Source organism: Schistocerca gregaria, chromosome 2, assembly GCF_023897955.1.
Source record: "Schistocerca gregaria isolate iqSchGreg1 chromosome 2, iqSchGreg1.2, whole genome shotgun sequence".
Lineage (NCBI taxonomy): Eukaryota > Metazoa > Arthropoda > Insecta > Orthoptera > Acrididae > Schistocerca > Schistocerca gregaria.
Window position 1 is genome coordinate 37,181,386 of NC_064921.1, and position 14,135 is coordinate 37,195,520.

Consider the following 14,135-nt stretch of genomic DNA (forward strand, 5'->3'; position numbering starts at 1 on the left):
TGACCTTGAATTTTCGAAGTGGTTATGGATATTTTCTAAATGGGAACCATAATACTTCATTTCCGATTTGAAAAGAATGGCAAACTTTACTCATAAAATGATACATTATCAGGGTCATGGACAGGTTCACTGAAGGTCAAACAAGAAAATATGTTTTTAGTTCTAGCGAGGGTTATCCCGAAATAGAGAAGGAACTCAGCAAAGTACAATGTTAGGTACAAATTGGAAGGGGCATCCCGAGGAATGAAAGGCGCGGCGGGTAACTCAACGACCTTAAATCAATGATCTAAGTTTCATTTACGTTTGTTCTATCTCGCAAATGTCAAAATAATATTTACACGTTGTTATGTATTTATTTTTGCCAATAAAAACGTCAATTAAAACTTGAAGTTCAAACCTCTGTTCATTCTTTCCAAATCTGAAGACACAAATAGGGATTTCCATGAAACAAAATTCAACCTTCGAATGACCTTCGATGGTTACCTATAAGAAGACGCTTATTGGTAATGATATGTGACCCCTTAGGCCCCCTCAAGTTTGTATCTAACTGTATTCTGCTGTATACCTCCTCTATTCGAAATTAATCCCTACCTGAACTAAAATCAATCACATTCAAGGTCACGGCCATTACCAGAAATGTGTAACTTTCTTTGTAACCTACGACTTTTATCTAAACCACTTCGTTGTATTTCGCTTCCATACCGAGTTATTCCCCTTTATGGATTAAAACGGTCCACCCTACATATGTTTTTTGGACTTACTGCGCACCAAGTTTGATAAGTCGCAACTATGATAACTAGCAAGTAAATTACTTTTGCATCACAGTTAGAACATTTGTTTAAAGATGCTGTTGATAATGGTTAAAATGGCTCTGAGCACTGTGGGACTTAACTTCTAAGGTCATCAATCCCCTAGAACTTACAACTACTTAAACCTAACTAACCTAAGGACATCACACACATCCATACCCGAGGCAGGATTCGAACCTGCGACCGTAGCGGTCGCGTGGTTCCAGACTGTAGCGCCTAGAACCGCTCGGCCACCCAGCCGGCTTGTTGATAATGACATATTTATGAAAAGTCACATTACTCTAAGATTTTAAGATCCTATTCTAATTGAAGATCATCATGAAGAAGGTTATGAAAAACGGTAATAGACGATGAAACAGCAAAACGCGACATAGACTAAAAATACAAATAAAAACCCGTACATTTTGGCTCCCTGGTAAAGACAAAATTGAAACCGTAAAACATAGATACAGAAATATCACAAAGAGAGAAATCTGCAAAAATGGAAAGAATAAATTGCTGCAGGTGGGACGATAGTTGAAACGTTATCAGGTATTTCCGCATGATATGGATATGAAGAGGTGGGCTTTACAAGCGTGGGATTATAGTAAATTATCACAACATTTGTTCAAGGCTTCCTTCAAAATGGATTCATCATTTTGAAATAAGACAACGGACTGTTAAAAGGAAAACCAAAAAATTCATCGCTCAAGCACAAGTAGCGAGTAAAGAAGAATTGAGGGGAAAAGCCTACGAATTTGTGGAAACAGTGAAATCGAAAACTGTATAGACTGGAGATGCCAATGTGTATAGTTCTGGCCAGCCAGGTTTCAATATGTAAATGCTTGCAGGACGAACATTATACTTCAGAGGAACATCAAAAGATGAAATTCCAGTAGAATATCTTAACCCCCTTAGCACATCGGAGGTGTGATCAGAAAGTAATTGGGAATTTTTTTTAAACTATCTTTATTTATTCATCAACATCAACTTTGTGCCTTTCAAAGTAATTCCCCTCAGATATAATATACCTGTGCAGCGCTTTTTCCAATCTCGAAAGCACTTTTGCAACTCGCTTTTCGTTATGGTCTTCAGCTCCTTCAGCGATTCTGTGTTGTCTCATCAATGGTGGCAAAGAACGTCTTTTCATGGTTCTCTTCAGCCTAGATAATAGAAAGAAGTTCAGCCTAGATAATAGAAAGAAGTCTCAGGCGACCATGTCCAGCGAATACGGTGGCTGTATCAACATAACTGAAAGCCCGCTAAATCCGCTGGGCAGAACAGGTAACAGGATTGTGAAAATGGCCAAATGCAACTCTTTCACAGCTGAGGGTCTCCAACGAGAAATCTTAACAAGATAAAAATCCAATTAAGATGCTGAGGGCCACGATTAAACTCCAGAATTTTAGAATATTTTACCATAGGCCTTTAAAGGCAGGAGGCCTACAAGAAATCTTTAAAAAAATCAAAATTCAATTAAAATAGCAATATAATAATTTAAAACCCAAAAAGCAACATATGCAAGGTGCAACACAAATGGCTGAGGCCTACAATTAAATTTCAAAACTTCAGAATATATTACCATAGACCTTTAAAGGTAAAAGGCCAGCATGTTTAACAACAAGAAATCTTAAAAATCAACAAGGTAAATATCCAATTACGATAGCAATAAAATAATGTAAAGAAGCAACATATGCAAGGTGCAATACCAATGGCTGAGGGCCAGAATCAAACTCCAAATTTTTTAAAAAATATTACCATAATTTTTAGAGACAGAAGGCCACAATGTTTAAGCTTGAAAAATAAATTTAAAAATTAATTTGGCAAAATTTTAAGAAACAAAACAAATAACTATAAGCCTAAAATTTATAATAGCTGACAACAGATAATGAAACATCGGTGGCAGTCAGAAGGCCTCGTTCGCGAGGCAACCCAACCAGGTGACAGCTACGGACCAACCGACACAACGACTTGCTTCCCGTCAATCTGTAGATGAAAACTCGAACCGGCGTAATAATCCACAATGGAGTATGTATTAGCTGTCAAAATTACACACCATGTTGGATAGCGACAACATGGTGAGGAAAGGATGCTGCCTGATATTATGTTAGTGGCCAGGGCAGGTAACCAGAACACTAACGGCCACAAGACAGAAAATTCCACTGGTGCACCGCAATCGTGGTCGACCAAAATAGTTAATTGCACCGGAAGGCGGCTAAATATCAGCAGTAGAACCCCTCGGTGTTGCTCAACGGAACCCCCCCCCCCCCCCCCCGCCCCAAAAAAAACAGCCAACCACCACAACGTAAATAGACGTGGCTTGGGTAGTTGAAACCACTACTCAACTTTGACGTCCTGGGTCGGTGAACCACAAAGCTCGTGGCGATGGGGCAGCTCCACACACGCTGCGCATGGGCTGCCAGCGGCCCCAGCCGACTGCACCGCACGGAGACAACTTCCCTCGTCCGCAACAACCGACCGTCTCCCCTCAGAAAGCCGACAACATCTAAACAACACACAACCTGACAAAGACTTGCACGAAGACGTGAACGATACCCAACAGTCACTATGCACCCACGAAGACAAATTGGGAGTCGATGCACGCACACGCGCACACACACACATAGCTGACTCATGAACGACCGGCGAGCCAAAACCGGACGACCGACCGACGATCCACCGAGACCGTGGCCCGGCTCAAGAGATGCGTGGCGGCAATTGTCGGGCGAGCCACGTCGACGCAGACCTCACAGATCCAACCCGACTGCACCAGTGCCGCATCGCAACTCCCCCGCTGGCAGGTCCGGACTGCGCTCCAGACGCTTTCCAACTGACTGGCAGCCCCAACTCGCAACCCGAACTCTCTTACGACAGACAACGACCGGGAAGTAATAGCAGTCGAGCAAAGATACTACGAGAGTGGATATATTGATACGCCGTTCACGGTCAGGCAAAGCAGCAACTCAGTGACAGCAGTAATTTAATATAACGTAGTGAGGTGGAAGTACGTTAAAAACAGGGTGTGAAATACAGGCGGGAACACGAGCCACGCACGGCTCAATAATGGTTTTGTTTTCGCCAAAATTCACGAACAAGCATTGGGGTGTGATCGGGAGCATTGTCGGGATGCAGTTTCCACGAATAGTTTTGCCACAGTTCCGGTTGTTTTCTTCAGACTGGTTCACGCAAACGGGGATAACGTTCAGATAGTATTCCTGACTGACCGTACGACGTCGTGATGTACTACCCTATTGTAATCGAAGAAAACAGTGAGAAGAATCTTGACATGTGATCTAACTGGTCTCGGCTCTTGAGGCAGTTTCAATTGGGGCGACTGTACTTTGGTTTCGACGTCAAACATGCATACCAAAGTTTCATCGCCTGTTATAACCTTCTTTAGAAGTTCTGAATCTTTCCCGACTTCATTCAGCAATTCCTGAGCGATACCTATACGACGTCGTTTTTGCCCGAAATTCGATTATTTCGGAACAAACTTTGCTGGTACGCGTTTTATGCCATAAACATCCGAAAAAATTGCTTTGCATGAGCCAAAGGATATGACATCATCAGCAACCTCTCTGATGGTGACTCGGCGATTTTCCAGAACCATTTTCTTTACTTCTTCTAAATTGTCGTGAGCAGTCGTCGTCTTCAACGCTTTGAAACTTTGTACCAATCGTAAACTCTTGTCTCACTCACAGTAGATTCACTAAAAGTTACGGTCAATATTTCGAATGCGGTATTGCACTTTATTCCCTGTTTTAAGCAAAATTTAATGCAAATTGTTTGATCCACCTTTTTTGAACGTAAAAATTCGCCAAGCTTTCGAAAACACGTCTAACCCTTTCGACGGTCAACAACAAAACAGCTGAAAAAGCAAACATACGTCAGGAACATGTGAGCCAACAAGACAATTGGATGTCTAGCGACCGCGAAATTAAAAAATTCCCGTCACTTTCTGATCGTGCCTCGTCCTTTTACGGTACAGCCACATCTGCGAGCGGAAATTTGATGTCCCCGTTGCTCACAGTTTTGAAAGAAATAGATGGCAAGAAGAAGATTTATACAGAGCAGATAACAGGCTTGTGTTCACTTTTACGTCCGATAAACTGACACTGGAGCTCGGAAGGAATGGTTTGAACAGGTAAATGAAAAAATCGTTTTGTGTTTAGATTTATGAACTGGGCAAAACTAAAAACTACACTGCCGGGAAAAAAATCAGTATACCCTTTTAGTGGTTTCTCGTTAATTCAAGATTCACTGGTGCAACAGCGCATACGGAGTACTTGATTACATTTGCAGATCAGTATCGCAAGGAGCTATGAGGTACCTATGCCGCAAAACGCACATGAGTACGTGGTGCAGAGTCCACGACCGCTGACTCTGGCAGCCAGTCGGTCGTGAGAACAGCGAATACTGCCTTTGTACGTTGTGACGCCCACGTCCACGTCCGCGAGACCTGTATCGAATCCGACACGTGCTCGATTGTAAACAAGTCTGCAGGTGTTGCTGCACGTCTCACTGATTCAGTTGAGTTTCACGGGCAGTGTGTGGGCGAGCATTATCCTGCTGGAACAACACATCACCTCCGTGTTGCAACAATGGCGAAAGAACGGGAGTAACGTGCCGAGTGGTGCTTAGCGTCTCCTCCAGAAAAGAGAGTTGCAGCCAGTGTGTCTCGGACGAATGCATAACTGTGACCAGGTCTACGTCGTACGCGCAAATGCCCACTTGCGCGCAGACAGGATCTGCTTTCAACGCTGAAGGCCGCGGCGCTCCATTCCGTCTTTACGTGGTCCTCTGACGGCACCAGTCGAGACCTGCAAGTCGACGGTGTGACGTGTGGAAGAGGAGTGCGTCCGTATTTCCACTGCAAGTAACCATTTCGCAACACTTCGTGCTGACACGCCTCCAATCAGAAGCCCTCTTATCTGCTCTGTGGTAGCTCAAAAAATGTTCAAATGTGTGTGAAATCTTATGGGACTTAACTGCTAAGGTCATCAGTCCCTAAGCTTACGCACTACCTATCCTAAATTACCCTAAGAACAAACGCACACACCCGTGACCGAGGGAGGACTCGAACCTCCGCCGGGATCAGCCCACACTCCGTGACTGCAGCGCCTTAGACCGCTCGGCTAATCCCGCGCGGCTCTACGGTAGCTGTACGAACTCGTACTGCAACTGCTGCCCTTACAGACTTAATATAATATCATATCGTTATGTCGTTAACGTGTATTTACGAAATATTATTATAAAAACTCAATCAGTTTCGTTCTCCCAGATTTGTTAACCTTTTTAAATATGCGCGGTACGAGAGTTGTTACATTGAACAGAAACCACCGAAATATCAGACACCTGTTCACTTTTGCTTTAAAACCTGTGATCCTGTAAGTGAGTTCTGTCACGACACTGTAATTGCCCGATGTGCTTGGCGTGCAAAACTAAGGTCTATTCAGCATTTTTTGAACCGAGCAATTCTGGGCTTACTCACTATTGTATAGATTTACAAGAATGATACAACAAAAACTTACAAACAATATCAAATATAACATAATTGAACCTGAGAAGCCTACAAATTGAAAACAAAAAATAGACCAAATGTAAAAAGAAAACAAACACAGCGAAGGAAATTTTATATTTCGTAAAATTAAAAGATAACAAATATATATAGTGGAATATATTTGAATATACATTTGGAATATATTTCTATGGCACAGACTTATTAAATAACCAACACAACTGGCAATGAAGAGAACACACATCGTGCGCGCGTACAGCGATATAGAAATATTTCTAGCTCTACCGTGACACAACTGGCTGTTACAAATCGGTTACTTCGAGGACAGCTCGGAACCACACGCCCTGCAGCGTCCATTCCACTGACCAAAAACCACCGCCACTTGCGACTTGAGTGATGTCAAGCTAGGGCAGGTCGGAGGTCTGTCGTGTCTTCGTGGCCGTGTGTTGGCTAGGACGAGGCTAGCTGGGGCCTGCAACCACCATGGCACGACAGACGTACACCTTCAGTTATGGTCTGCGCTGCGGTTCTTTATGACAACTACTTCCGTAGTTATACCACGCACCGTGACGGCCAAGTCGTACGTCACTCTGGTGATTCGACCTGGTGTGCTGCCATTCGGGAACAGCGTTCCAAAAATATAACGCTCTCAGTATTCCGCTGTTGTAAGCCAGCATGCAGACATGTCGCCATCACCTGATCTGTCTCTCATCGAGCACATACGAGATCATCGGACGACAACTGCAGCAGTATTAACAGTGCTCGTATTGGCCAACCGAGTGCGACAGGCACGAACCCGCTACCTGTACATCACACTGGATGCACAATTGCATGCCTACATCCAACATTCTGGCGGTTACATCGGTTATTAATGTACGAGCATTTCACATTTGCAAAGGTATATCTCGCGCTTATATTAAAACTGTGATCTTGCAACGTTAATCACTTGAAAATGTTACCTAGATTAATGTATTCCCGAAATTTTATTACTGCACAATCATTTTTGGCGTTGCTATTTTGTTCCCACCACTGTATTAAAATTAATTTTTTTTCAGGCGGTGTTCGAGCACTACAACAGCAACATGGCCACGTATAAAAAATATGTGCGTCTCTTGCAGTCCAGTGCAACATATTCAAAATCGATGCGTATCCGTATGGTAGGTTGTTTGTAGGTGACCTATCTGGTGCGCACCACGCTTCCTTAGAATGCTTATGAGTACGAGGTACTGTGAGCTCGGAGGGGTGCGGACACACCAGCGTCGCACACTATACACGGCACATTTCAGACATTACGTCTACGAAGATTATTAGCCTATGTAGATATCTTTACAAATGAAATAGATCACTGCACTGTTGTCTCTGTGCGCAAACTAGGACACTCTGAAGATGGATTAAGTCTGACAGACATACTACTCGCATCTGAGTTGGTGAGACGTGGCAGACAGATAATGGGCGGATGAGGTCATGAAACAATTGCTCAACTATAATGAAGTGAATAGAGGGACTTTTTTATACTTTGAATTTATTGGCTTTAGGGACGCACCCCTATAGCTACCTCAGCAGTGTAATGTCACTTGCGACGATACTCACTGACCGGGGAAAATCTCTGACCCGGCCGGGAACCGAACCCGGCCACCTTCAAGTAGCAATCCGCAGAAAAGCCTAACTCTCGGCAAGGTGGAACGCACACGCGTTTAGTGCAGAGTATTTTAGGCATTGCGTCATATGTTCTAATCTTTTCCGTCGACGAATTAACTATAAGTAAGCGTATTTAAAAGACGCTTCTGCGCATATTGGTTCTTTCGAAGCTCATTAGAACGTTTTTGTGGAAATGGTAACACAAGATAAAAAAAACTTAGCGTATGCTCCTGTACTCACTCAAGATACCTGAATGTAGTGGACTCTAGTTCGTTCTTTAAATGGGCGGGCAGAAAGGCTTCGTATTCACGATCGTCTTGTTGGAAGATAAACGAAATCATTGGCTCTGTATCCCTGAAAAGCTCGAATTATTTACGTACAGTCAAAAGGTCGGTGACTTCAGAGCAACGGTCTTCAAACTGGTATTCGTGTGGCCCGCAGTGCTCAACCGTACTTTATGATAATATAGATACAGCAGCTAACAGCTGACTCCTAAAATGTCGACGAACGTCACGAGCTTGTTATGAGTGTATTTTTATTGCTCAGCAACAAAGAAAATGCTTAGAGAGACAGTAATATTTTAGGATGCGCTTAATTTTAATTGACGTTGGTGAATTCAGCCGTGATCTGGGTGAAGTTTGTCACTTATGTCACGGGCAGAGAGTATTAAGTGGCGCGGCCACTGCGAGGTTAATAGAAATGAGAGGGTGACTTTTCATTGTTTTTGTTCGAATGCTGACAACTGGCGAACGTGCGCAGCTAAATAGGGCCGATCAGCTGCTACGGTATAAATGCCAAACGGACTCGCGAATGCACATTACAGAGACGGTCATCTTTCACTGTGGTACGCGTTTGTAGCACTTAATATGCAATCAAATTAAGGCTGTTGTAATACAGTGCAATGAGTAATTTTTGGGGCTTACCAATGAATACTAACATCCGTAGAGGAAGGTGTGGTAAAGCCGATACGACAGAAAAATGGCCGCTGCAATTTTTTTAAAAACGCTGCTGCCTGTCGAGAAGTAGTCACACTACCTCTAATATACATCGCCATTGTTGTCAGTGAGACTGAGTGAGGAAGCTTGTTCCGTTACCTATTACTAAATACTTTATTTTTGAGTGCTCTGACGGAGGATAAGTCATTTGTATTACATTTGTTACCACACTTGTAAGGAGAGATATAACTTTTCGCAGTATGAGTGTTTAAAACGTCTTTGGCCAAAAAATGTACTTCCTCGTTTTTTTATTCCAATTTGGTAGTTTCTTCTGTGGATCACTAAAGCCGAGATGGCCACATTACTTGTCGGCAAAAGTGGCCAACGTGTTGACCCCAGTAACAGTCACTAAATTCCAAAAGACACGCACAGTACAACAAATAGAACTGGCTTATAAACCCTTTTATACACAAAGCTATCACCATCGTTCTATTCCTTTTTAATAAATTTTAATTTATTAAGTTATAATATTTACAACCGATTCTGTTCTGTTACACAGGATGGCGCAAGAGAAACAGGGCTCGCCAATTACGCACCAACGGTTGCCCGCCACGAGCACACACAACAACGAATTGCTAAACGTGTAATAATTAGACAATAAAGAAATAACAAATAAGCTAATGCAAGCGACAACTTCGAAACAAGAGATGAGAATTGGCGCGCAACAATGAGAAGTCTAGTACAAGGGGCCGGTTTTTCGTGCGCCACCCAGTATTTTTCCTAATACAAAATACCGATTCAAAACGATCTACTGCAGCCGCTTGATATTATTTCTGATAATGGGGCATGAAGAGGCTTGGAAAATTCGCCCACAATTCAGAGAAACAAACATGGAATCCTGTTGTGGCGGCAAGGGCGACAGTACTCGGTTAAGTATGGAAATCTGGTCACTGTGTAAGCCTTCAGAAAAATTCACGTAGTTCTAATGTATTAGTTACTTTTTCACTTAAAAATGTATGGTGAGTTACTTCACAATAGGCAAATTCAAAACGTATAAGTGGAAAGCTATCAATAGATTGTTGATGGGTTGGTGAAAACTGGAAAATCTTTTTCAGTGACTACTCCCCCATATTTCCTATGCGGTCCAAGGCGTTGACCTACGAAGCCGACATTGGCTTTCAAGCACAGACGTTTGACGACCACAGCCTTAGAGAGTTCTTAATAACGACATAACAACCTCGGCATATCATCTTGTCCCCATGCACTACTGTTCATCAGCTCTTGCATAATTAAAGAAGCAGAATGACAAATAGACTTCGAGACTAGTGAGCTCACACTCGACTCACCTCGTAAGATCTAGAAAATCGGAGCAGCAAGAACAAAACGTCATGTGAATGGGTCTAGATGATACGAAAGTGGACAACATTGTTTCTCTGGCAGAAAATGAAACTGGTTGTTGAATTCCTAAATAACTTTAAGAAAGTAATTTGTTTCGTATACAAAAAAAACGCGTTCTCTTGCTGTATTGTATTTCATTCTCCCACACTGGTTTCGCGCTTTTCATTTTAAAGCATAATCACTAGGAGCTACTTTTGTTTTGATATGTATTATATTTTCTGGTTATAACAATCAAGGAGCAAAACAATACGCATATGTTTGTAATTTACCGTAAACCTACAGGAACTGGCATTGTCATCCACTTACACTCACAAAACAATCAACGCTTCAACATATGCTCCATAGACTCAACACCGACCCAATCAACAAAGAAAACTACCTAAAAGAATTGGACATAATAATGCAAATAGCCCAAACCAAAGGACACAATAGTAACACAATAACACAATCCCAAAGCTAAACGAGAAAATTAAAAGTAAAACAAAATCAGAAAGCACAAAACCATTGACAAGATCACAACAGAACCAAACACAATCACAAACACCCAGTAACATAACAACTGCACAGAATAATCAGGAGAGTCTATGAGAAAACACACGATGACATACAAACGCAAACTCACACACAAAATCACCAACATTTTCAAAGGATAAGGAATAAACATAGCATACACAACAGACAATTCTGTTCAAAAATACATCCGAAAACTGACCAAAAAAGCAGAGCTAGATACCAGAAAGCAGGTATAGACGAGGACGTGCAAGTATGGGACAAACTGCACATTAGCAGAACACCTAAGAGAACGCAGTCACAAACCAACCACTAGAGAAGACATGAAAATAATTAGAATCAACAATAAAAAAACATCTACTGACCGTTCAAGAAATTTACCACATACAGTAAACCAAAGCAGAAAAGAAAACCCTGTAGAATGGTCAAATACATACGCCAAACAACTAATGGTTTACAGTAATAGACAAAAAAGAAACAAAAAATTCCATGCATCTCTCTCTCTCTCTGTCTCTTTCTGTCACTCACACACACACACACACACACACACACACACACACACAAGCATAACAGAAATGAATAGGCGTTAGTTTTCAGCATATACTTCGTTAGGTTGGCAACATGCACATAAAAAAGCAACCAGGTTAAGATACACGGTGAACTCAAAGTAGTTACGTCGTGAGGTCACAGTTTTGGATCAAATGTCTATGTTAGTGACAGAAGATTGATAGTTGCTCACAACAACAAGGGCAAACAAAATGAAAAGTGGGAAGAAAAATGTTCGAAACATAAAACACGCTTATGTTTCGCAAATGGAGCGGTAGTGCGATCTTCGTGTGACCAGTTGAGAGGAAAAGCCGATGCCAACTAAAAACAAGAAGAACTGCAGGTAATCACTTATTTACACAAAAAGCAAGAAGTGAGCCGTTTTATAGTCTACGAATAGTACATATCGAAACAAAAGTATATATTAACTATATCATTATACATCCCACCGATGATACCTTAAAGTGAAAAAAAGGCGGAACGCTTCTGGGAGAATAAAAAAGAGAGCAGGAAGAGAAGGCGTTTATTGTGCACAAAACAGGAGGCCGGCCTCGTAGACAGAACGAGTAACTTATCTGCCACTTGAGTGGCCGTCCTCGAAGCCCGTCTTCTTATAGCCTGCTCGGCTCGGCTGTTGAAGTTTGCTGAAATCAGACTCACTGAATCTAATCAATGGTAAGGCCATAACATACCTGGAAACTACACATCATTTGAGTGCCCTTCGTTCGAGGCTGTACCGAGGTAGCCCTGCGGCCTTTTCACTCCCTCTTCTCTCCAGAAAATCTATCTTTCTACAATTTTTTCTACACGAATTTAGGGATTTGTAATGTTTGTTTAATAATAATTAAGCTTTATTGAAAAATATGCTTACATGAGCTACACGTTCTCGACATTCAAAAGGAAACTAGAGCCTACGGCAGAAGCTGCGCTCCCCACAAGAGGGCTGAGGCCCCAAGGTCGCCAATGGAGAGGCGCTAAACAACCCGGGCCGGTGGCGGTCCTGTACGTCCAATAGCTAACAGCTTCGAACGCCTCGAATGACGCGTCGCTGCTGAATGCTTTGAAATAACGATGAGGACATCCTCGATAAGCGAGCGTCTGCACACAAGGAAGCAACTGACGGCGAGCTGCTGAGGCGTTTGGTCGAAACCGTCGTAGCTGAAAGGTAGCCACGGTGCTCCGATCCGGTCAATAATGCCAGCAGTGCCACGATTTCGTAAGACAAAAAACATCGAGAATTTTTGCACCAACTGTTTCCAAACTGAAGCTTACTCACTGGAATTTCAGAAAGTATCTCGTGCCCACATGTTTATGGCGAGGAAGATGATCCACGCCATACATGTTTACGGTGAGTTAGAAACAGCAGCACGTAAAAATTCTTGAAAGTAAGCTTAGACGTCGCGGCCTTCCGTTACCAACCAGTCTTCACATCTTGTTAGCTACTGCTGACGTAGCTATCTATAGACTAATATGAGTTTATAATAAACGTGAACATCTGACTATATGAAACCGAGATGGCAAACAAATGGAATCTGAACTGCGCCTTCAGCATTTGTACCGCCCTCAAGAGTGTTACCAAAATACTTGTTCCCGTGATTTTAGGTAAGATAGTACACCGCGCTTAATGTAGACTAAGATAGAAAGAAACTATTTCTATGGAATACATGAAAGAGTATTTATCAGTTCGTACTGCAGTGTTTGGCGGACTGCTCCACGTATCCCAATTTTCAAGTCATATTCTTAATCGTACTCAGTCTTTACTTAAAAACTGTATGTGAAAATTTGTAATTCGATAAATTTCTGTTAGTTTGTTCTGCGTGTCCTTTATAGTATCGCATTATTTTGAAATGTTGGAAACAAAGAAGAAGATAACGAGTTGTAAGACGGCTGTACGGACAAATTCCTAAAGCCAATTAAAAATGTAAGAATATAGCTTGCTCGACTGGTTACAGTGAGCTACTATGCAGCAAGCGCCACTTACATCTTGGATGTTCTTGACGAGACGCACCACCTCCTCAGGAGCTCCTCGTAGGTGCACGTCAAACTTTATAGGCTCTCTCTGCAAAAATAAAGAAAAGGAAAAATTACAGTGGTGCCGGTCTTTACGGTACAAGTTTGTGCATTTCATCTTCACCGCGTCTCGCGAAAATGAAATTTGCGGTAAGTTCCTGTGGGACCAAACTGCTGAGGCCAACGGTCCGCAGTCTTACACACTACTTAATCTAACTTACACTAATAACACACACACTCATGCCCGAGGGAGGACTCGAACCTCCGACGGGGGGAGCCGCGCGAACCGTGCAAGGCGCCACAGACCGCGCGGCTACCCGGCGCGGCACACCATTTTTATTTATTTGGCAAACATACGACACAAACATACAGAAAAACCATTACTTTTCACTCCAGGGTTACGTAACAGTATTATAATCAGTTTCGACTTCTTGGTAGGTCATCACTGTATCATCCGTTTAAAAATGAAGAAAAACGGTGATAATACAAGACTAGGAAACTTAAGTCCAAATCAAACTGATTTCTATTTACCATCATACGCACTTGAACAATACAACTGAACCGGCTCATCGAAACTTTCACAATGTAAACATATGGTCGAACTTAGTAACTATGTAATAATATTAAAAAATATTCAATTTATCGTAAGTTCACACAATTGGAATTTTACGGTTTTTTCCCCCGATCGTGTGATAGATGCTTGGATTGATACTTGCATAGGGCCAGATGCGGCCCGCGGTTTTTTTTCAAACTGCTGGGTTAAGGGAACAAATCGATTCCGTAACAAAGCCA

General features: G+C 42.3%; 1 protein-coding gene across 1 annotated transcript in view; it reads right to left on the reverse strand.

Annotated features, from left to right (window-relative positions):
* Positions 1-14,135, reverse strand: part of LOC126336273 (uncharacterized) — a 737,143-nt gene that overhangs the window by 210,686 nt on the left and 512,322 nt on the right. The window contains exon 4 of the mRNA XM_049999768.1: positions 13,315-13,392. Coding sequence (XP_049855725.1) covers positions 13,315-13,392 — 78 coding nt within the window. The remainder of the gene's footprint in view (positions 1-13,314; positions 13,393-14,135) is intronic.